At 39.0% G+C, this 25061-nt stretch overlaps 1 protein-coding gene across 1 annotated transcript in view; it reads left to right on the forward strand.

Moving 5' to 3' along the window:
- adcy1b (adenylate cyclase 1b) overlaps window positions 1-25061 on the forward strand; it is a 579599-nt gene that overhangs the window by 335282 nt on the left and 219256 nt on the right. Inside the window, exon 15 of the mRNA XM_073871739.1 lies at window positions 12820-12936. Coding sequence (XP_073727840.1) covers window positions 12820-12936 — 117 coding nt within the window. The remainder of the gene's footprint in view (window positions 1-12819; window positions 12937-25061) is intronic.

The following is a 25061-nucleotide window of genomic DNA, read 5'->3' on the forward strand; positions in this document are numbered from 1 at the left end:
TATACAGTAAAGTGCTAAGTTAAGCCAAAGTTGGCTGACTCTCCCTGGGAGGAAAACCCCCCTAGGAGAAAACCCGGTGGGAAAAACTCCTAGAAGGACAAAAACCCCCTGGGAGAAATTAATATATATATATATATATATATATATATATATATATATATATATATATATATATATATATATATATATATATATATATACGGTAGGGATAGGAAGCGGGTAAGCGGATTAAACTGGTTCAGCCAGTGGTCGTTGGGGGCTGGGCATCACGTTGAAGGACAGCCAGTAGATCAGTGGTGTGATGACCTTCACAGCAACAGGACCTGGGTCTGTTTGTCTCGTCCTCGACAGGGAGACAAAAACAGAGTTCTATTAGCATAGGGGCCGTTCTCATGTAATGCAAGTGTCATACATTATAGTGGTTTAAGTCAGCTCGGTTCCAGACAGGCTAACTATTGCAACAATAGTATATTACCCATATGAGGTATGTGAGTGCTTTGTTCTAGACAAAATAACTACTGCGGGAAAAGTACATTTACCGGACATTTTATGTGAATGCTTTGTTAAAGAAGAATGTCTTAAGTTTAGCTTTAAATTGATCAACTGTGTCTGATACTCGAACATTGTTTGGTAAATCATTCCAGAGCTTAGGGGCCAAGTAGGAAAAGGATCTACCACTTTTAGACACTTATGATATTCTAGGGATAATTAAGTGACCAGAATTTTGTGAGCGCAGTTTACGTGGTGAATTGTATTCTGATAGTAGTTCTTTAATATACGAGGGCGCTAGGCCATTTGAGGCTTTGTAGGTGATTAGTAATATTTTAAATTGTATGCGATATTTAACTGTTAGCCAGTGTAAAGATGGCAGAATTGGACTAATGTGGTCATATTTTTTAGATCAAATAAGCACTCTTGCGGCAGCGTTTTGAACCAGCTGTAGCTTGTTTACCTGATTTGAATGGCATCCCCCGAGTAACGAGTTACAATAGTCTATTCTAGAGGTCATAAAAGCATGTATAAGCTTTTCTGCATCTGATGCAGACAGCATATGGCGTATTTTTGATATATTTCTAAGATGGAAGAATGCTGTGCGGCAGAGTTGGAGATGTGACTATCGAAAGATAGATTGCTGTCGAACATTACGCCTAAATTCTTAACCGTGGAAGACGGCACCACCGTGCAGCCATCTATGGACAACTTGTAATCTGACATATTATGTTTGGAGCGATTTGGTTCAATAATAAGTATCTATGTCTTATTGGAGTTTAGCATAAGAAAGTTATGTGCCATCCAGTCCCTAATATCGTTTTCGCCATGAAACAGGAAGTTGTTATAACTAAGGCATACAATGTCCAATCTGCCCCACGCTTCACATGTTTGATAAGAGTCTTGACCTGAACACATTTTATTGCCAATATTCAGCTTCAGTCATAGCGCCACCTAGAGGTAGCAGGAAATGCCATGTTTTACGCTGTGATTTACTGCTCTTAGAGATTTAATCAAATCATCATCATATTTGGTCAGACTGATGTTAAGCCCTTTGCCGTGATAAATTGCGAAGATCTTGACTTTTCGTTGAAGGGCGTGTCCGTGGCAGCCTGGCAAAGTGTGATATTTCGCCATGAAACAGGAAGCAGTTGTAATTCAGGCATACATTATCCGATCTGCCCCCGACTTCACAAGTTTGATAAGGGTCCCGGCCTGAACACGTCAATATAAAAATAATCAGGTACAGTCATAGCGCCATCTGCTGCACACAGGTGGTGTGGCACATCAGTTTCCCTTTGAATATCCACCTATAATTACACACTCTAATTCATATCCCCCTGGTTCACCACTTTACTAATGCCATAGGGTAGCGGTGCACATGCGCTTCCATCGCTGCTTGCAGCTTTAATTTTTCTTTAGAGGGCCTAAACATTTGTGCAAAATTTCATGACTTTTCGAGCATGTCAAGAGTGGTGAAAATTTACATGTGGTGTAGGCTTTGGAATTAGGCGTGGGAAAATGGCTCTATAGCGCCACCTACAAATTTCAACGAAGCAGCCCTCAGACTGTGTTTAACGTACAATTACGGTACGCTTCTGTAACATGACAAGACCTTCAAAAAAGTATCTTGGAGCGAAGCCGTAAACCAAACAGGAAGTCAGGTATTCCGAGTTTTTTGTGTGATTTGCGCAGTTTTTGTCATTTCCAGGCGTCATACTTTAACTAACTCCTCCTACAATTTTAGTCGGATCATCTTGATATTTGCTGAGTGTCATCTTAAGGCCTTTGTGATGCTAAATTTGACTCTACGTAAAAATTTGTGTCGGTTCTGGCCCAACAAAGTTTGATGTTTTCCCATGAAACAGGAAGTTGCTGGAACTCATGCATACAATGTCCGGTCTGTCCCAAATTTCACATGATTGCTAAGAGTCCTGGCCTGAACACATCTACATACCCATTTTCATTTATAGTCATAGCGCCACCAGCTGGCAACCTGAAGGGACATGTTTTAGTGCCACTTTCAAATATTCAATGAAGCAGCCCTTGGACTGTGTTTAACTTACATGTACGAATTTCGGTATGCTCATGTATTATTACAAGCCCTACAAAAAAGTCTCTTGGAGCATGATAAATTGCGAAGGGATTTTTGATATCTCGAAAGTTGTTCCCATGGCAATGTGTCAAACTTTTCTTTCATTTTAAAGGCATATTTAAGCCTTTCAGTTGCATGCAGTGAACTTTTAAATACTCCTTCTAGAATAATCATGCAATTGACACCAAAAGTGGTCAACATGATGCCGAGACATAGTAAATGATAAATTGCGAAGGGATTTTTGATATCTCGAACGCTGTTCCCATGGCAATGCCCCAAACTTTACTTTTATTTCAGGCATATTTAGGGCTCTTGGTGTGCTTAGATTAACCTAAAAGTTGGCACACACATCAGAGTTGTCGGCTGTTAAGTGTGGACAAAAAGGTCAGACATAGGCGTGTCTCTTAAGTGCCTCACTAGCGCCCCCGTTTGTCTAAAATGTTGGGTTTCTTTTACCTACAGTCCCCAAATGGGTCAGTAACAACATAAAATAGTCCACTGATATTTACCCACTTGATGCACTTGCCCACCGTGCATCGTTTTCTCGGAGGCACCGTGTAGCGGTAAATAAATGTGTGAGGGCCCCCCATCGCTGCTTGCAGCTATATTTATTAGGGCCCGAGCAGAATGGCCTGCACCGAAAGGTGCGAAGCCCTATTGTTTTTGCTCGGATTATTATTAGGGCCCGAGCACCAAGGAGCAGGCCTGCACCGAAAGGTGCGAAGCCCTATTGTTTTTGCTCAGATTATTATGTAGCGCCCCCCTGTAATGCAAAAACAAACATTGGGGCACAGAACGGGCAAAAATGTTCACACATGTACGAAAATTGGTACGCATATAAATCTCATCGACCCGAACATCTTTCACACGCTAACCTTTTAGCTCCGCCCAACAGGAAGTCGGCCATTGGGATTGTTTAAAAAATGCATGCGGTGAACTTTTGAATACTCCTCCGAGGAAATACATGGGATTGACACCAAACGTGGTGATCATGATGTCGAGACATTGGACTTGCTAAATGCGAAGGGATTTTTGATATCTCAAACGGTTCTGCCATGGCGAAGCGACAAAGTCATGGCGAAATCAGAGAAACAGGAAGTCTTTAATATCTAAGGCAAAAAATGTCTTATTGTAATGACACGTGGAATGTTTGTTCGTCTGATGATTCCGATCGCATTGATGCGCCTATTGTGACTCCCGGGTATAGCGCCACCACCAGGCGGGAGGAAGTGTGTCAGTTACAAAACTGGATTTTTTTGACAGTTCCATGCAATGTTCTTTTAAATACTCCTTCTAGAAAAATCATGCAATTGACACCAAAAGTGGTCAACATGATGCCGAGGCATAGTAGATGCTAAATTGCGAAGGGATTTTTTATATCTCGAACGCTGTTCCCATGGCAACGTGTCAAACTTTACTTTCATTTTAAAGGCATATTTAAGCCTTACAGTTGCATGCAGTGAACTTTTAAATACTCCTTCTAGAAAAATCATGCAATTGACACCAAAAGTGGTCAACATGATGCCGAGGCATAGTAGATGCTAAATTGCGAAGGGATTTTTTATATCTCGAACGCTGTTCCTATGGCAACGCGACAAATTTTACTTTCATTTTAAAGGCTTATTTAAGCATTACAGTTGCATGCAATGTTCTTTTAAATACTCCTTCTAGGTAAATAATGTTATGGGCACCAGAAGTGGTCAACATGATGCTGAGACATTGTAGATGCTAAATTGCCAAGGAATTTTTGACATCTCGAACGCTGTTCCCATGGCAACACGTCAAACTTTACTTTTATTTCAGGCATATTTAAGGCTCTTGGCGTGCTTAGATTAAATTTAAATTTGGCACACACATCAGAGTTGTCGGCTGTTAAGTGTTGACAAAAACGTCAGATAAAGGCGTGTCTATTTAGTGTCTCACTAGCGCCCCCGTTTGTCTAAAATGTGGGGTTTCTTTTACCTACAGTACCTAAATGGATCAGTAGCAACATGAAATAGTCCACTGATATTAACCCACTTGATGCACATGCCCACCGTGCATCGTTTTCTTGGAGGCACCGTGTAGCGGTAAAAAAAACGTGCGAGGGCCCGCCATCGCTGCTTGCAGCTATATATATATATTTTTTAACACTTTTGGGCATTTTGGGTGCCTTAACATACTCGAAAACTCTTGAAATTTGGCACAGACGTCAGAGTCGTCAGTCATTGCGAACGGGCAAAGGCTGGAACACAGGCGTGGCACGGGGGCTCTGTAGCGCCCCCTGTAATGCAAAAACAAACAGGAGTGTGCAGATCGGGCAAACATGTACTCACATTTACGAAAGTTGGTACACATATAGATCTCATCGACCCGAACAACTTTTGCCCTCTAACATTTTAGCTCCGCCCAACAGGAAGTCCGCCATTTTGGATTGTTTAAAAAATGCATGCGGTGAACTTTTGAATACTCCTCCTAGGGGATTCATGCAAATGATACAAACGTGGTGATCATGATGTCAAGACATTGGACTTGCTAAATTGCGAAGGGATTTTTGATATCTCGAACGGTGTTGCCATGGCGAAGCGGCAAAGTCATGGCGAAATCAGAGAAACAGGAAGTGTCTAATATCTAAGGCAAAAAATATCTTATTGTGATGCCATGCGGGGTGTTTGTTCGTCTGAAGATTCTGATCGCATCGATGTGCCTATTGTGACTCCCGGGTATAGCGCCACCACCAGGCGGCAGGAAGTGTGTCAGTTACAAAGCTGGATTTTTTTGACAGTTCCATGCAATGTTCTTTTAAATACTTCTTCTAGAAAAATCATGCGATTGACATGAGAAGTGGTCAACATGATGCCGAGATATTGTAGATGATAAATTGCGAAGGGATTTTTGATATCTTAAACGTGGTTCCCATGGCAACGCGTCAAACTTTACTTTCATTTTCCGGCACATTTAAGGCTGACAGTTACATGCTGTGAACTTTTAAATACTCGTCCTATAGGATTCATGTGATTGACACCAAACGTGGTCAACATGATGCTGAGACATTGGAGATGATAAAATGCGAAGGGATTTTTGACATCTCGAACGCTGTTGCCATGGCAACGCATCAAAGTTACTATTATTTCAGGAATATTTAAGCCTCTTGGCATGCTTAGATTAACTTCAAATTTGGCACACACATCAGAGTTGTCAACTGTTAAGTGTTGACAAACAGGTCAGACATAGGTGTGCCTCTTTAAGTCGCTCACTAGCGCCCCCGTTTGTCCAAAATGTGGGGTTTCTTTAACTACAGTCCTTAAATGGGTCAGTAACAACATAAATAGTCCACCGATATTTACCCACTTGGTGCACTTGCCCACCGTGCATCGTTTTCTCTGAGGCATCGTATAGTGGTAAAATAACGTGCGAGGGCCCGCCATCGCTGGTTGCAGCTATATTATAATATTTATCATCACATTCACATCATATATTGCAATTTAAATCACAAATGTTTCCCTTCGTTTTAGTCATATATTCACAATTCTCATAATCATGAACAAAACATGGATTTCAATGTCCTCTTTTCATTAAACAGGCTTTAAACATGGCATTTTGTTTCACGTTATTTTTCACATGGGCGCCGCCATTTTGGTTCTACCTCAAATACACACACCAGCCCTGCATTCCAGTTCGTTTTTTATGACCTTCCCTCGCTAACTTCACTCAGTCTCGTTAACTCGGATGTACGTCATTGCTTACGTTGCATGAGTGCCCACTACTGCTGAAACACTTGAAGTAGGATCAAATGGATCGCCCTAAGCCCTTGATCACATGGAAAGTGGAGACCGCCCCCTCCATGTCCAAAGCGCGAGATGCTGAAGTGACGTCCCAATTGTGATGCATTGTGGGATATGGAGCTGCCTGAAGTGTACAAATGAAGTAGACTCGCTTCCTCTGTCAAAATCATACAAACTTCCCTCGTCCACTTGACAAAGTGGAACGCACTTCAAAATGGCGACATTGATTCCCCCGAGGGGAAGTGTTTAGGGAAGATTGCGAGTGCGTGTCTAAAACTGGAGTGGAACGCACCCCAACATTTTGGCTCAGACTCAAAAACACATTAAACTCATATACACATCCTTTTAAACTCACAATCCATATATAAAACTCTTCTAACACATTTATGAACTAATTTTGTGTACATATATTTTACAGTTTCTGTGCATATTCGTTCATGGATTACTAATTTAATTATGAATTTGACAAAACGAACTAAATAACTTTTTTAAACAAACGTAATTGCATTTTTATGCTCTCAAACATATCACAACAACATCATGACTTATTTAGTTTCCTTTTAAGTGATTGACAAACCATATTTTTGCTCACCTGCAGAGAAATAAGAGAGACACGTTTATGCTGCTGAGCACTTGCAATTTTTAAATATAGCTGCAAGCAGCAATGGCGGGCCCTCGCACGTTTTTTTTACCGCTACACTGTGCCTCCGAGAAAACGATGCATGGTGGGCAAGAGCATCAAGTGGGTAAATATCAGAGGACTATTTTATGTTGTTACTGACCCATTTGGGCACTGTAGGTAAAAGAAACCCCACATTTTAGACAAACGGGGGCACTAGTGAACCACTTAAGAGACACGCCTATGTCTGACCTTTTTGTGCACACTTAACAGGCGACAAATCTGATGTGTGTGCCACATTTAAAGTTAATCTAAGCACGCCAAGAGCCTTAAATAAGCCTGAAATCAAAGTAAAGTGTGACGCGTTGCCATAGGAACAGCGTTTGAGATATCAAAAATCCTTTCGCAATTTATCATCTATAATGTCTCAGAATCATGTTGACCACTTCTGGAGTCAAGCACATCAATTTCCTGGAAGGAGTATTTAAAAGTTCATTGCATGCAACTGTAAGGCTTAAATATGCCTTTAAAATGAAAGTAAAGTTTGACCCGTTGCCATGGGAGCCGCGTTCGAGATATCAAAAATCCCTTCACAATTTATCATCTACAATGTCTCAGCATCATGTTGACCACTTTTGGTGTCACTTGCATGAATATTCTAGAAGGAGTATTTAAAAGAACATTGCATGGAACTGTCAAAAAAATCCACCTTTGTGACTGACACACTTCCTGGCGCCTGGTGGTAGCGCTATACCCGGGAGTCACAATAGGCACATCGATGCGATCGGAATCTTCAGACGAACAAACACCCCGCATGGCATCACAATAAGACATTTTTTGCCTTAGATATTAGACACTTCCTGTTTCTCTAAATTCGCCATGAATTTGTCGCCTCGCCATGGCAGAACCGTTCAAGATATCAAAAATCCCTTCGCAATTTAGCAAGTTCAATGTCTTGACAGCAGACATCCCAAGTCTCCCGGAAGTTCCGGGAGTCTCCCGCATTTTGATAGCGGCTCCCTGATGCCCGCAAATTAGTTAAAATCTCCCGGAATCTAGAGCGAGCAAGAAAGAGTAGCACGCGCACGGCAGAGAGGGAGGGGGAGTGCCTCATTAAGCGCATGTAAGACAGAGAGCATCCTGATTGGCCTGCTCTGGTAAATCAACCAATCAATTGTCAGTGTGGGCGGGCTTTTATCTCTTCTCCCGACATAGATACAGTTCTCCCGAAGGTGAGTTCAACAAGTTTAATATCATGTGCATATTTTTCAGGCTGGCTACTAGTTGCCAAGGCTACATGAAAACAACAAACTCCTTAGACCTGTTTAAAGTTGCAATAGAATATAAATAAAACAGTTTATATAAATATTATAAGCAGCTTATATAAATAGTAAAAGTGATCTACATATTGTAAAATAATTAACAAATAATTGGGTAACACTTTACAATAAGGTTCATTAGCTAACATTAGTTTACTACATTAGTTAACATATAATAATGAACTGCATTTATAAAGCATTTTTTATCTTTGTCAATGTTAATTTAAACATTTACTAATACATTATTCAAATCTTGTTAACATTAGTTAATGCACTGTGAACTAACACGAACAAACCATGAACAGCTGTATTTTTATTAACTAACGTTAACAAAGATTAGCAAATACAGTAACAAATGTACTGCTCATGGTTAGTTCATGTTAGTTAATACATTAACTAATGTTAACAAATGAGGCCTAGTAAAGTGTTACCAATAATTGCATAGGCCTCTAGAAATTAATATTATGCTTTTATATCTTGAAATGTCATATCCTTGTCCTCCTTAATTTTTTTATTTTTTATTTTTTGGGGGGGCTTCGGGATACCTCCCTGAAATGACTTTTTGCAGGTTGGGATGTCTGTGACATCATGATCACCACGTTTGTTGTCAATCCCATGAATCCCCTAGAAGGAGTATTTAAAAGTTCACCGCATGCATTTTTTAAACAATCCAAAATGGCTGACTTCCTGTTGGGCGGAGCTAAAATGTTAGAGGGCAAAAGTCGTTCGGGTCGATGAGATCTATATGCGTACCAACTCTCGTACATGTGCGTACATGTTTGCACGATCTGTGCACCAATGTTTTTTTTTGCATTACAGGGGGCGCTAGGCGCCCTCTACAGGAGGCAAAGATAATGACAATTTAAGAATCAGTCCAAAAACATTAATGAGTCCATACTACACAGAACAAAATCAGGTACATGTAATAAACAGTTTTTTTCTACCATTTATTTTTTTAATTTTGTGGGGTGTCTGTTTTTCTTTATGCATATGCACATTTATTTCACATTTGTATATCACATTTATTTCTTGGACCTCTACATCTGCACAACGCCCCAAGAAGCTAAACAAGCACTGAGTGTTGGGTTAAATAAGATGTTAAATAAGATTGGGTTAAAATTACCGGGGACCTCGATGGTGGATACGGCCATGCACATGAGTGAAAAAAAATACAGCAGAGAAGAATGTCTAGTTTAGCGTGAGATTTCTTTTTTGAGCGTGAGAGAGTGAGATTGAGGCTGAATGCTCGACTGTCACGGTAGATGCATGAGAGTTGGCAACCCTGGGTATAGACACAAAATCTAATGACAACAGAGTCTGCATTTATCTGGATTAAAGACTAGCACTCTGTTAATGCAGATTAAGATGGTTTCAAATATAGTACAAGTCATGTAGAGTTGAGTTTAGTTCCAATTCAGATCTTTACATGTTTGTTGATATTTTGAATTGCAATAGTATTTTGGAATTTGATTTGTTATTTGCCTGTTTAGGCACAAAGGTCCATGGACTAGTCTGTGGCACTCTAGAACAATTTTTTGCTACATTTTTAAAAATCAGAATCTTCTCTGCAGAGTCCTGTGCTCCTAAATAGCTCAGTGGTTTAGCATTGTGTTAGCAGTGCAACAGATTGAACCAAGGGGCAACCTTCCGATCTCTTTTTTTGATGGTCATGATCTCATGGCAATGATTTCCAATAAACTCATCCGATCTTCTTTTAATTCAAGATTGTATTCTGGGAATTTTTACCGTAATAATGTAGTACAGGTTTATGATAAGTTTATTGTACAGAAATTACGAGTTCAATATATAAGTTTCCCAGTAGTTCCTAAAGCAAAGGAAATTCACTTTAAAATATTTAACGGTGTATACCCTTCAGGTGAATTCTTAAGACTGAGATTTAATTTTGACCATAATATTTGTACTTTTTGCCAATGTGATATAGAGACAACTGACCATCTTTTCTTTTACTGTATTCATTCAAATATTTTTTGGGAAAACATGTCCTTCTGGCTGGAAACCAAAATACAGTCACTAGCCTCTTTCACACAGTAATTCTGGTAAATTACCATGAATTTACCAGAATGAATTTACCAGTAAATACAAAAATGTGCTGTTCACACACGCAGTGGCGTTCCGTTATTTTACCAGTAAGACATCATTCACACATCAGTATCAAAATATTGGCAAATTCGTTGAGAAAGCGGAAGTACCTGTAGCACGCGGCGAGCTCAGTGTTGTATTTGTAAACAATCCACATCGTTCATATCCACAATCCATATTTTGCGGTTTTCACGTCTGTGGTAACTTAAAGAGTCGCGAAGTTGCTCATGACCAAACAACATTGAATGAGACGACGTCAAACCGAAAATGCGTTTTTAACAACACTACTGTTTGCACGTTAGGCTTCACAGAGGGCGTGCTAAGGACGTCTGCAATTCGGCGGAAAGCTGTTTTAAACAACTTTTGTGAAGAAATGTGGACGTAAACTTCAGGTGTGCTCAACTTTCAAGCAGCATGTGTGTGGAAAACGTCTGTAAACAGTGCGGGGGTAAACACGTCATCTGTATTAAAGCGCTATGATTGGCCCGAAGCTGTCAGCACGGTCTGACGTCGTCCGTTCTAAATGCCGGTAATCCTATAATTTTCGTTCACACATAGCGCTTACCGGTAAATTACTGGTAATCTTACAACCTGCCTTACTGGTAAATTGGGAGCACTGATTTACCGGAAAAGGTTCTGTTCACACATGATCTTTTAACTGCAATTTACCAGTAAATGTGTGAACTGTATGTGTGAAAGGGACTACTGCCTTTTTTTTCTAGAGACCATATAATATTTGGAATGTTGTTAACTGACAGTAGAGCTGAGTTTTTTGTTAACACAATGTTAATTTTAGGTAAATTCTTTATTCACAAATGTAAATGTACCAAAATCAAACCCTACTTCTCTGTGTTTAAAAAATAATTTCTTGAAAGCTACCTTCAAAAGTAGAAAACAAAAGTTTAATGCATTTTGGGAAGGATTGTTCCAGTGCACCATTGAACCCATTGTGGGGGTGGGAGCTGAAACACAAACACCCAGAAATTCTCGGGGCAGCCGGATATGTCCAAATTTCAGTCAAAACCGTTCTATTTCATCATAAACAATCTGAAAACAGGGCTTTAAGTGTAAAATACCGAACTTTAAGTGAGGAGTGAACTGCCACTGCTGTCACTAGGGCTATGTTTACACGTGCATGGTTATTTTGAAAAACTGAGACATTTACCTTTGTTTACATGAAAACGTAGATTTTGCCTCTGAAACCGATTCTTTCCAAAAACTCCGGCCAAAGTGGATATTTTGAAAACCTTCATTTGCACGCTTGCATGTAAACTGAGACAAACAGATGTTTAGGTGGCCAATGTCAGAGCTCACACCTACGTCAAAAGTGCGACCTATGTTTACATGTGACTGCTACTCTTAATGCTTCCATGATCACATTTATGTCCGTGCAAACTCGTTTCGTGTGTTTGTTTTGCAAATACAGCTGCTCCATTATGTCGAGAAGCAGAGACGAGTGCTTGGAGGTCAGCAATTTTACACGTGTTCAACTTCATGTGGCGCTGCAAGAACCGATAGGCGGATGATGTTAACGTACAGCGAGAGCGAGTTGGAGGTCTAATTTCAAATCGCTTTCGCGGTACTTTGTCATCATCGAACACCTACTGCAACAACTCCTCCCTCCAACATAAAGAACCAATCCGCTTCACCACCAGCGCCACCGGTGATTGGCTTACGTGGGCTCTTGACAGCAGATATGCACGGGTACGTGTAAATAAACACTTCTGAAAACTGACATGTGTGCACAATATTATTTTTGAAAGCGGAGAGGTTGAAATGTTAGTTTATAAAAATAGCTGCCCACGTGTAAACGTAGCCTAGAATCGAGCTAGGCAGGCGTAGTTTCAGCAACCAGCCACCTCAGCTACATTCATATCCCTCCTCTTTACCAATTTTCAGTTATCCGCGAGTGATGCGCAGTGACGCGTGGCCAAGATGGTGATGGCAGGCACCGCCTACTTTAAGCTTCAAAAAAGCTATTCACAAACCTATAGGTGACGTCACGGAAACTACGTCGATATGTTTTTACAGTCTATGGTTTTAACCCAGGGAACACACATACTGATAAAAAAAGTATACTGTGCTATGCACGCTTTGGATAAAACTGTCTGCCGTAATAAATGTAAATGTGTCCTGATGGCTGTTGTCACTAGCAACAGGAGTAGTGAGTGGTTAGTGATGCAACTACTGTAGGAAATCTTCAGAACGATAGATTTTCTCAGTTTGAGTCGACCTTCACAGACTTCAAATTGGGCTTCTGAAAATGTTTTTCTGGTGCAACAAGGTCTCATATGACTAAACTCAATCCGAGACAATTAAATTGACTGATCAGAGTACCACATTTAATCCAGTTGGAGTTAAAAGCCAAAGTAGGGACACTATGGTATATAAATACACTGTACCACTTTCCTGTGATGTGTAATTTTTTTCTAGGCAGAGGAGGAGAGAGATGGGATGGAAAAAGTTAAACTTGACAACAAAAGAATTCTCTTCAACCTGCTGCCTGTGCATGTGGCCCAACACTTTTTACTGTCAAACCCCAAAAATATGGTAAGAATGCACATTAATTCATGAGTTTTTCAGGATATAAAGGTTTGTTTAAAATTATTTGGTAGCTTATTGTTAGAAGAACATTTCAAAAATAACAACATAGCTGCTGTTCCAAATGGTGTCCTAAGACTCTTTGTTCTACTGTCAGTCCAACTTTTTACTTATTTCACGTTCTCACACCACATAAAACGCAAGCATGTCAGACTTTTTGTAGAAGCAAGGTTGATGTGTTTTTGTGGATGTGTGAGTGGAGATGACAGTAAGAAATAAAACCATAATGACAGCCACCTATGGTTCTTCGACTGTTTCATTGGACGCAGTAGTCCAGAACCGCAGCTACAAATTGTCATATAGTAAGAAAACCTTAAGTGTTTGAATTTTTGTGGCACTGCACAGACAGAAAAGTACCATAAAGGTGATTTGAAAGCACTTCTCTCTTTCTGATGCCGATCAGTCTGTACAGCGCTGCATGAACATCTCCACACAACATCATTGCTATAGAAACCAATGCAGCTAGTTGGAAAATGAAAAAGCAATGCAGGACACACAAATCTGATATGAACATTTTGATACAGAGTGTGGACAGTCAGTTATTCAAATCGGATATGCACAGACATCGAGTTTCAACTTACAGTTGAAACATAGTCATAGTTCACAAGCATTCATGAAAGTTCCATTGTTATTTTATAATTCAAAAGGGTGCTTATAAGTGCCCCATTTAGTGACAGAAGCCTTTAAAGCAAATATGTTAGAGCAGTGGTTCTCAACATTCCTGGAGGCCCACTGCTCTGCACATTTTCCATGTTTCTTTCAGCTGACATAATCAGTTAAATTCATAGAGATCTTTACCAATGAGCTGATTGTTGAAATCAGGTGTGTTAAATAAGGGAGATATACAAAATGTGCAGTGGACCTCCAGGAATTACATTGAGAACCACTGTGCTAGAGGCTAGTGATGCACGGGTCCATGGCCGTAGCCAGCTATGAGGTCACAGAGGTCCGGACCTCTGTCATTTTTTCAAATTAAAAAATAAAATTTGAAGTTCTCTGAATGACTAATACATTTTTCAAAACGAATCCGCATATATAATTACGTTTGGACAGTTTACTCTATAGTTTAGTGTAAAATGACGAAGATTGGCTTAAGCTGCGACGGCGTGGGTACAGAATTTGCAGTGTTGCCAGATCCCTTTGTTAAAAATCCTCTTTAGACGTAGTGATTGTTAGGTGTAGGTTAGTATTAGTGATTTCTCTGATTTATTTCTGAAATACAAGGTTTGGACGAACTTTGTTTTTTAAGGCCAATTATTTTTGCTTGTTTTTCATACTAATATCTGGCAACATGAAAACCGAAAGTTATCAAATAAGACGCATCATTCAGCGTGAGCAGGTTATTGCTGATACTACATTAAGATAAAAGCAGTATAATTGTGTCTGTAAGAATATCAACAGTATCAACAACACTATCGAAAAACAGAAAATAACTCTGGTACAAAGATGTAGAAGAATTGGGTTTAAATAAAATATGCCAAATATATTAAAACACATAGCGTAAAACGGTAAAGCTAATCTCAACAAAACATAAGCATGAAGAATTCTGTTATTTAATTTAATTTAGAAGTTACCCTTTAACAAAGTCATGCTGAAAACAATAAGAGCAGTAAAGTTCTTGTTTAAAATCTTGTAACGTTTTTGTTATACTGCTTATTAAAATGATTACAAAAATAAACATTGTTGCATGAAAAAGAATAAATAATCCAGCAGTCCCAGTCCATCCCCCAAAACAGAGAGTTTGTACCCAAAGTGTAAAAGGTTAAGTAAGGGATAATGTAGAGGCAGCCGGTAGTTATCGGGAAATAAGCCTCGACAGTGTGATCAGGTCTTGTATCACACTGAAGGGGCTTATTTCCCGATAACTACCGGCTGCCTCTACATTATCCCACTTATTAACCTTTTACACCATACTTCACTGTTGGGATGATGTTTTGATGTTGGTAAGCTGTGCCAATTTTGCGCCATAACATTTTTCCCCAAAAATGCAACTTTTCTTTCATCAATCCATAAAATATTTTCCCAGTAGCACTGGGGTTTGCCAAGGTGCTCTTTTGCAAACTTCAGGCTCACAGCAATGTCTTTCGGGAGAGCAGCGGCTTCCTCCGTGGTATACTGTCATAGACACAGTGCCTGGCTAAAGACTTGCGTATGGTAGACTCAGGAACAGAGCTGTGTGCCCGTTCCAATTATGTCTTCAAGCCTTTAGCTGTTACTCGTGGGTTCTTCTTTACTTCATTGAGTATTCTGCATGGTGTCTTATTTTGACTATGTGCCCACTTCTAGGAAGGGTAGCTACAGTATTTAACTGTCTCCATTTATAGACAATTTGTCTAAGTGTAGACTGATGGAGGTCTAAACATTTTGAGATTGTTTTGTATCCCTTTTCAGCCTTATGAAGTGCAACATCTCTTGATCAGATATCTTTATAAGAGCATGGTTCAGAAGAGCTGATGCTTCTTAAGGACAGCAATCTTAAAATGTGTGAGTGTCTTAATATCAATCAAAGTTGCACTAAACCACACATTTAAACTCATTTTATTAATTGGACTCCAGTTTTGCCAGCTTCTGACAAAAAAAGCTTTCAATAAAGTAATTAGTCCATGGGCTCAATTACATTTTCCTTCAGCACTGTGAATGTTTAGTGGGTGTTTCCAAAAAAGACACAAGAAACTGGAATTATTTATGTCTTATGAGCTTATGCACATCGTGTTTGTTTATTGTTGTGACCTAGATGAGGATCGGAAAACATTTTATGGCAAATCACTGTAGAAAAACAGTTCCTAGGGGTTCACATACTTTTTCTTGCCACTGTATATATATATATATATATATATATATATATATATATATATATATATATATATATATATATACATATATATATATATATATACATATATATATATATATACATATATATATATATACATATATATATATATATATATATATATATATATATATATATATATATATATATATATATATATATATATATATATATATATATATATATATATATATACACATATATATATATATATATATATATACAGTGTTTCCTCTAGGATTTTTTCCAGCTGTGGCGGCAGGGGGCGCCCATGATGATTATACATGTACATTATTTTTTTAAATGTAGAATATAGGCTACAGTAAACAAACATGTATTTTTTTTATAATTTTCATTCTGTCATTTACTTTTCCTTATATTTATAGCATATTGCTTTTCTATTTCTATGTTTGATCTAAACCGTTTTTTCTTAAAAAACATTACATAGCTACGTACGTAGTTGGAATATTTCATTGTAGTTTTAATGTAGTGTGCATTGCAAGTTCGTGCCCGTGTTTAGCGTTACAGTTCCCTGATGCAAAGTGATGCACAGTCCTTTTTGATAATCCGCACCGCTGTGATTGACAGAACACCCGACCAGTTATCCGACATCAGCAGCAATTTTATTCCCGACCCCTTTGACATAAAGACCCCGACCCGGTCTCACACAAATCACGCAGTTAAATAGAAACATTTAACGGTCTTCAGACAGATCTTAAACGCAAATAAGCACGGGCCATTTAAAAACGAGTCGAATTTTGGTCTTGGATGTTAGACCCGCATTTTACTCTTGTCTATTGAGTCCCGACCTGCATCTACAACGCAAATGAAACGTGAATAGCCTGTTATTACACCCGTTACATCAAATATTATGCGGTTCACCCGCGGGTACCCCAACCCTGCTGTTTCGTCTGAAAACAGATAAAACAGTCTCACCTTCTGCCTCAAGTTTTTATTACCAACGTTCTTCTCTTCCCACGGGAATAATGTAAGTTTCCTTACAAACAGATTCAACTATTAATGTCTTGCAGTCGTATATGAGCAGTATTCAGTATTTAGCCTTTTGTTTTTGGACAAATATCTTATCATTTAATGTGAAACTTAATGTGAGTGTCGACGGAAGATTGACAGCTGAGCGGTCAGCAGCACGCTGCGCTTAAAGCCTATATTCTGAATAACTAATGGCCCGATAAGATGATTATATATGAGTACAGTGATTACAAATGAATGCCCAAAAAACTTCTAATATGTTAAATCGAAAGTTTAATAATGTTTTTTCTTGCAGCCCTGCGCTGCGTCGGTGTAGATGCGCCGGTGAACATACGCGTGATGACCTTGCACCTTAAATTACCCTAAATTTATAGTCATAAAGATAAAAGTAAAACAACATTCGAAACTTCAGATGATGTATTTTTATACAGATTTCGTTTGCTGTATCCCTTCAATCCACAACCGCAGGCGTGGCGGGGATGTTTTAGGCGTGGCGGGCCGCCACGGTAGAATGTATATAGCGGAAACACTGATATATATATATATATATATATATATATGAAAAAAATGAGTTACTGCCAAAATCAGTATTATATCAGGTCAGTATTTAAAAGTGAATTCTTAATTTTATGCAAAATCCAATATCCGCCGTGTTATTCTGTCATCTTTTCTCCCTTTTTTTCCAAAATGCAATAAATGCCACTCCTCCTTTTCTACAGAATGCAATAAATCCGCTCCACAAATTACAGCACACCATTCAACGCAATGTAAACAAACAATGGCGGCGCGTTGAGTACACAGAATCCTAGTTTTCCTCATCTACTTTGTACTTAGTGATCAACAAACAAACAAAAACAAAATAATACTTTACATGCATTGATAAACCTGTAATGGTTTTCTGTGACGGGAAAGAAACATAAGCCATCAAAATCTAATAATTTACGCGAGAGGGATACGGGAGCCGGTTGCTTGTTCTCCCGACAGCATCAAGCTTCTCATGCTAACACATTGACCCCAGGGGATCTTATGAAAAACGTTACATTATTTTACTCAAAGTCAACGAAAATCAAGCAGGACCAAAACGTTTTACAGCAGATCGCTTTGAAAAATTTTAAGCGACGGCGTCAAGTATAACTGCAGCAATGACTTAAAGGCAGGGTAGGCAGGAATTATCTAGGAGGCTTTTTTGCAAATTTGTTTGGGCTGTCTTTGTATACCAATGCATAATTAAGATGTGGGTACTCTGAAAGAGAGAGTGTAGAACTCGGGTGTCTGTAGACCGTTCACGACTGTTTTAAACACAGCTAATTATTTCCATTCGGGACGAAACAAATGATTAGCTTGCGCGAATATCACTCTGTCTCGCTACCATGGCACCACCCGTTGCTATGGGATCTGCCCAGACATGCGCACACCCGATTGATTTGAGCGTGCACGAGGCACTCTTGAAAGAGCACAAGCATGGCAGAGAAATTGCATTCAGAACTCCCAGAAAGTGAATTCAGAAGTCACAGTACCTGCATATCCAGTCAGCGAAGGCAAACAAGGCAAAAAGGGAATAAACGAAGCAATCAAACAAGAGTTAATATCACGTGGCTTTTCCTCGAGTCGACGATGCGACGTAGCAGTATGGTCTGGGGAGTATTCCTCATCAGAGTCAACAATGCTTTCATCACGGAAACTCTTCCATGCAAAACACTGGCTTAATAGTGAGTACTAGAAGGCATCCTATCTGTTTATATTCCTACTGATAAAGTTAGTTGTATTATTACATGTGATTGTGACATGATGTTATTACATGCACCGCGCTCCTTCCTCTCCGCTTGTATGAGGTAAATCCTTCTCCCGGCAAAGCTGTCGGTGTCTCGCATTCATGTGTTTTGGGGGCGTGGTTTTGGAAGAAACCCAGAAGGGAGGGGGTGGAGTGAATGGAAAAAATGAGCTGTGTTTAAAACAGTGGTGAGAGGTCTACAGACACTCGATTTTTATACTCTCTTTTTCAGAGTACTTACATTTTACTTATGTATTGATATATAAAGACAGTTTAAACAAATTTGTAAACACTTTTTTTTTAGATAATTCCTGCCTATCCTGCCTTTAATATGACAAAGCAAGTGTTTTGGTTGATGCCATTAATGTTTATTTTTTTAATCAGTGTGTACAACTGTTCAACTAAATGAATATAAAATGGCAAAGATGAATGCACATTTATACATTGATTGAATAGATTTATAGCATTTTGAAAAAAAACTGTCATGGATTTATTGCATTTTGTGGATATATATATATACATACACACACATGAATAAGTAGATTAAACGGGCCGCCAGTGGTCATTGGTCAGACATCGGCTGGGCATCACGTTGCAGGCCAGTAGATCAGTGGTGTGATGACCTTCATGGCAGCAGGAACCCACTGGGAAGCGCAGCATGACTCTGATGCAGTAATTTACCCACAATTCTTTGCTAGTGGAACAAAACAGTGTTAGTGCTGTTTAAATATTATTAAAGAAAAGTATTATTCGACTGTTTATTTATTGACAGGCAACTTGTGGGAATTCCACTCCCTCTCTCATAGAAGCAACTTAAACCATTTTGCAAGATGTAAACAACGCTGGTTCAGAAACACTTCCTGTTTCAGTTTGTAACTGTTTTCTTTATTTCACATACAGTATATCTTAAAGATGTTAACTTTTTGATTCAGTTCTATATGTTCTGTTGGTTGTTGTATTTTATCCCAACATTAGTGTTAAAAAACTGAAACATGAAGAGCTTCGGCCAGTGTTTTTTACGACTTGCAAAATGATCTATATAGCAGTGCTTGGTTATTGGGAACAGTTGAGATATTAACAAATACAGCTTCTGTCACTTTATCAGTGCAGGACTAACAAACCAACTCACTTGCAGACTCACATTTCCTGATATGTCAAGAAATGCAGCTGGCACTACCAGAAAAATATCTGCACAACAATTGCATACCAACCACGACGCAAATACATACATCGGGGGTCTCGCCGAGGTTACACATCTGATCCTCTAAGATCAATTCCATCTATTTGGTCTTCTAATCCTCGCCCCCCAAAGAAATACCACCGAACCATAGACAACAGTGTGCTATCAAAGCCACAGAGATCAGTTGACACAAACGCCGGTAAGAATGATCTTACTTTTGGATTATGGAATATCCGATCGTTGTCAAACAAACGTCCTGTTGTGTATGATTTGCTATTGGATCGTAAGTTCAATTTCCTCTGTCTGACTGAGACGTGGCAACAAAGTAATGACTTTTCTCAACTTAACCAATCTACCCCCCTGGGCTATGTTTACACCTGTAAACCCCGTGCATCGGGCCGTGGCGGGGGTTTAGCAATATTACATAATGATAAGTGGAAAGTCTCAGAAATATCTATGCCAGAATTCACCTCATTTGAATATACTGCATTGCAAATGAATGGTTCAACTCCTACGATTCTCGCTGCTGTCTATCGCCCTCCTAAGATCAATTCTGTGTTTTTAGATGATCTTTCTGCATTTTTAACATTTCTTTCTTCACTATCTCCTAATGTGATTCTGCTTGGGGATTTTAACATTCATATTGATAATATTGGTAGTGTATTTACTAGGGATGCACCGAATCCAGATTTTTTAGGTTCGGCCGAATCCCGAATCCACCGTTTAAGATTCGGCCGAATCCGAAACCGAATACCGAATCCTACTCGCATCCTTATTCCATTAACACAGTAAAGCACATTAATGAAGTAAACAACGTCCACAGCAGTGTATTTTTCATTTTATTTAATTTTAACTGTACATTATGCCAGGATGACAAGTTGGAAAACTATTTTGACAATTACCATAAGCCTATGCATAATGAAAGCGATGCGTTGCAACACGCTTGTTTTCCCAATAAGCAAGCAGCTCCGCGCTGAAAACTATATACTTTGAGTTAGAAGCTCCGCTCGTCAATGTCACAGTCTTCACACGGCCGTCCAATTACAGTGGAGGAGGGGCGGGACATTACCACAGCAACCAACCGGCTCACAGCTGAAGCATCACTGCGACCAAGCGCTCGGCTGAAAAACAGCTGGCATTTGGCGTCCTCAAGGCGTTTTGGTGTGTCCAGCCCCTAAGGCTCACCGAAAGAAAAAGCTCATCTCCACGTCAGCACCCGATGTGTGTAATCAACGGCCGCGTGACGTCGACCAGCGTAGCGCAAGCTGGGTTCGGTTCGGTGGAAAAAAAATCTAGGATTCGGCCGAACCCGAACCCCGTCAAAAAGCCCAGTATTCGGCCGAATCCGAATCCGAATCCTGGATTCGGTGCATCCCTAGTATTTACAAGAGATTTCTTATCATGTCTTGATGGCTTTGGCTTACAACAATTTATTAATTCACCTACCCATGTTAAGGGTCATACACTCGATCTTGTGTGTTGTTCAGGTGTAACTCCTTATAATTGTAAAACTTCTGATTTGTGCTTATCATATCACATGTTGGTGTCGTTCAATGTTCAGTTACCTGTCTTTAAGCATAATCTATGTCGTTCCATCTCATTCAGAAACATAAAGAACATTGATGTTGAGGTTTTTGCTGAAAGAGTTTCCAACCTTTGTAGCAATGGCCACTATTCCACCCCTGATGAACTGGTTCTGCATTACATCACTGGACTGCAGACGATTTTAGATGTCTGCGCTCCATTAAAAACCAGGTCGGTCTCATTTGTTAATTCTGCTCCCTGGTTTACCCAAGAACTACGGGGACTAAAATCTAAAGGCCGACGCTTAGAGCGATTATATGTCAAGACTGGACTTGTGGTACATAAAGAACTGTACTCTGAACACATGAAAAACTATAAGGCTGCCCTTATTACAGCTAAAACTGATTACTTTGCTAATGTGATTAGTGTGAATGAAGGGAGTACAAGAACCCTTTTTTCTGTGGTAAATAATAGCCTCAAACCACCTGATCCTATTCCTTCACATCTTTGCTCTGTGGATCTCTGTGAAACTTTTATGTCATTTTTTAGAAGAAAAATTGAAAACATTCATCAGCAAATGTCTGTGCAAAAATATAACAATTGTTTTGATCAGACTTTTAACTCTGTGCTTTTATCTTTTGAACTTCCTAGCATTGAGGAAGTAATCAATACTATTAATAAAAGTAAACCTACCACCTGTTCATTAGATCCTATCCCTACGCATTTGGTTAAAGCATGTTTGCCTTCTTTATCTTCTTTAATCACTGAAATCATACACTCTTCACTTATTTCTGGAATAGTCCCGTCTCACTTGAAAACTGCTGTGATAATTCCACTACTTAAAAAACCGGGGGCCGATTCAAGTAATTTTGATAATTTTCGACCCATCTCAACTCTTCCATTTCTTTCTAAGATATTGGAAAGGTCTGTTGCAGTTCAAGTCCGGAATCATCTATCACATAATGGTCTGTATGAGCAATTTCAATCCGGGTTCCGTCCTTATCATAGTGTTGAGTCTGCACTAGTTAAGATTTCTAATGATCTACTGCTGGCTGCTGACTCTGGTCTCTTAACTATACTAATTCTGCTTGATTTAAGTGCAGCATTTGATACTATCTCTCACAGCATTATGTTACATAGACTGGAATTGTTGGAACCGCTCTAACTTGGTTTCAATCATACTTTACTGGTCGTACTCAATTTGTACAGTTGAAACAGTTTCAATCAAAACCCTCATATGTTAATTCTGGTGTACCGCAGGGCTCAGTATTAGGTCCTCTTTTATTTATCATTTATCTTTTACCCCTTGGTAATATTTTTAGGAAATTTGGTATTCAGTTTCATCTGTATGCTGACGATACTCAACTCTATGTGTCTTCTAAACCTTCTGCTAATTTCCCTCCAACTATTCTATCAGATTGTTTGGCAGAAATTAAAGATTGGTTTACCTTGAATTTTCTTAAACTTAACTCCAATAAAACGGAAAATTCTTTTAGTTGGTTCAAAAAATAATTTGATGAAATCTACCTGTTCATCTGTGAATATTGATAACTTACCAGTCACTGTATCTAAACAAGTTAAAAGTCTGGGGGTTATTTTTGATGGTACTCTTTCATTTGAAGCACACATAAATAGTGTCGTTCGCTCTGTTTATTTTTATTTACGTAATATTAATCGTCTGCGTCCAGCTCTTTCAGTTAAAAGCACAGCGATTCTTGTCCATGCCTTAGTTACATCTCGTATTGATTTTTGTAATAGTCTCTTGTATGGTTTGCCTTCAAAATTACTTAACAAATTACAATTAGTTCAGAATTCAGCTGCTCGAATCATTAGCAGAACTCCCCTAGCTGAACATATCACACCTATACTACAACACTTGCACTGGCTCCCGGTAAAATATCGTATTCAGTTTAAAATTCTTCTTTTTACTTATAAAGCACTTAATCCCTTACAAAAATTAACCATGGTTTTATTGTGGTAAAAGTGTAGTAACCATGGTTTTTTGGTGTATTAATTACTATCAGCAAAACCATGGTTTTACTACAGTAACCATGGTGTAACTATGGTTTTTGAAAATCATGGTTGTCAAAACCATGGTTATTTTGTGGTAACCATGGTTTTACTATAGTAACCATGGTTTTTTGGTTTTAACTGTAGTAAAACCATGGTTCATTTTCGTAAGGGATAACCTTGCTCCGACATACTTATCTGACCTTCTTCATATTTATACACCCTCACGGACACTAAGATCATCATTGTCACTTACACTCGTTCTCCTTAGAATTCGCACTACTTCTATGGGGTCCCGGGCTTTTAGTCATGCAGCTCCTTACCTTTGGAACTTGCTGCCACAGGTAGTCTCCTTGTTTTTAAATCTCGCCTTAAAGGGATAGTTCGGCCAAAAACGATATTAAACCCATTATTTACTCACCCCCAAGCTGTCCAAGTTGCATATGTCCATCGTTTTTCAGACAAACACATTTTCTGATATTTTAGAAAATATTTTAGATCTTTCTGTTGATTAAATGTTATGTTACGGGGTCCAGCAATAGTCCACGACCTTCAAGTCCAAAAAAAGTGCGTCCATCCTTCACAAATTAAATCCAAACGGCTCCAGGATGATAAACAAAGGTCTTCTGAGGGTAATCCGTGCTGTGTTGTTGTAGAAATATCCATATTTAAAATGTTATTAACGTAATTAACTACCTTCCGGTAGCGCCGCCATCTTAGAGTCATCCGCATTCAGGATGAGCGCCAGAGATGTATAAAGTACTAGGGACCCAGAATTGAGTAAAAGTACAAGTGCTCTATCAAAAAAGTGACTTGAGTAGAAGTTGAAGTGCTCTTTAAGCACAGCACTTGAGTGGAAGTACTAAAGTATTAAACATGTTTTGTACTTAAGTATTGCAAGTAATTTTTTAAAAAATATACTACTCAAGTACTGAAAGTAAAAGTACAAGTATTGTGTAATGTAGTTATTAATGAAAACAGTCAAAAGTTTGAATATAATATTGTTTATATTATTTAAAATGTTTAAGCTAAAGGACACTCACAATTCCTTTAGCTGTAGCAGGAGTACAAGGACATGAATGTTCAGATAATTCAGATTAATTTAACTGATATGGAGATAGAGAATTCAGAATTAATGAAATATTAGTCTATATAATGGTAATAGGTAAAGGTAAAAGGTGTTTCAATGTATTTAGGTTTCCTTCTTTCGCGCACACTCGCCCTTTCTCGCGCATTGTCTCTCTCTCGGTCTCTCTCGCGCATTTTGGTTCTCTCTTCGCTTCACATTTGTCCACAACCGCGGCTCATATTTGTGAGAGAGAGGGAGGGAGGGGTCCGCCCTTCACTTTCTCCGATTGGTTTAGACCACGATCTTTGTGTGTTTCAAATGTGTATCCCCGCTCCGGCAGTGATAATGTGGGTTTGGAATGATTCGTAACATTTGAGTGTAACGAGTAACTATGCAGCACATAAAAAATGTATCGGAGTAAAAGTATTAAACTCATCGAAAATATGTACTGAAGTAAAAGTGGAAGTAGGAGAAAAAAATAATACTTCAGTAGAGTACAGATACTGTCTTTTAGTACTTAAGTACAGTAGTGAAGTAGTTCTACTTCGTTACTATACATCTCTGATGAGCGCTTACGCAGCATACAGCGGTTTCCCTGCTGCTGCTCTGTCCCCCGCCCTCTGAATTTGTCATACGTCACTAAGAAAAGTGCGTACACTACGCTAATACTCTCTCCTAAGTCTAAGATGGCGGCGCT

This window comes from Misgurnus anguillicaudatus, chromosome 2 (genome assembly GCF_027580225.2).
Source record: "Misgurnus anguillicaudatus chromosome 2, ASM2758022v2, whole genome shotgun sequence".
Classification (NCBI taxonomy): Eukaryota; Metazoa; Chordata; class Actinopteri; order Cypriniformes; family Cobitidae; genus Misgurnus; species Misgurnus anguillicaudatus.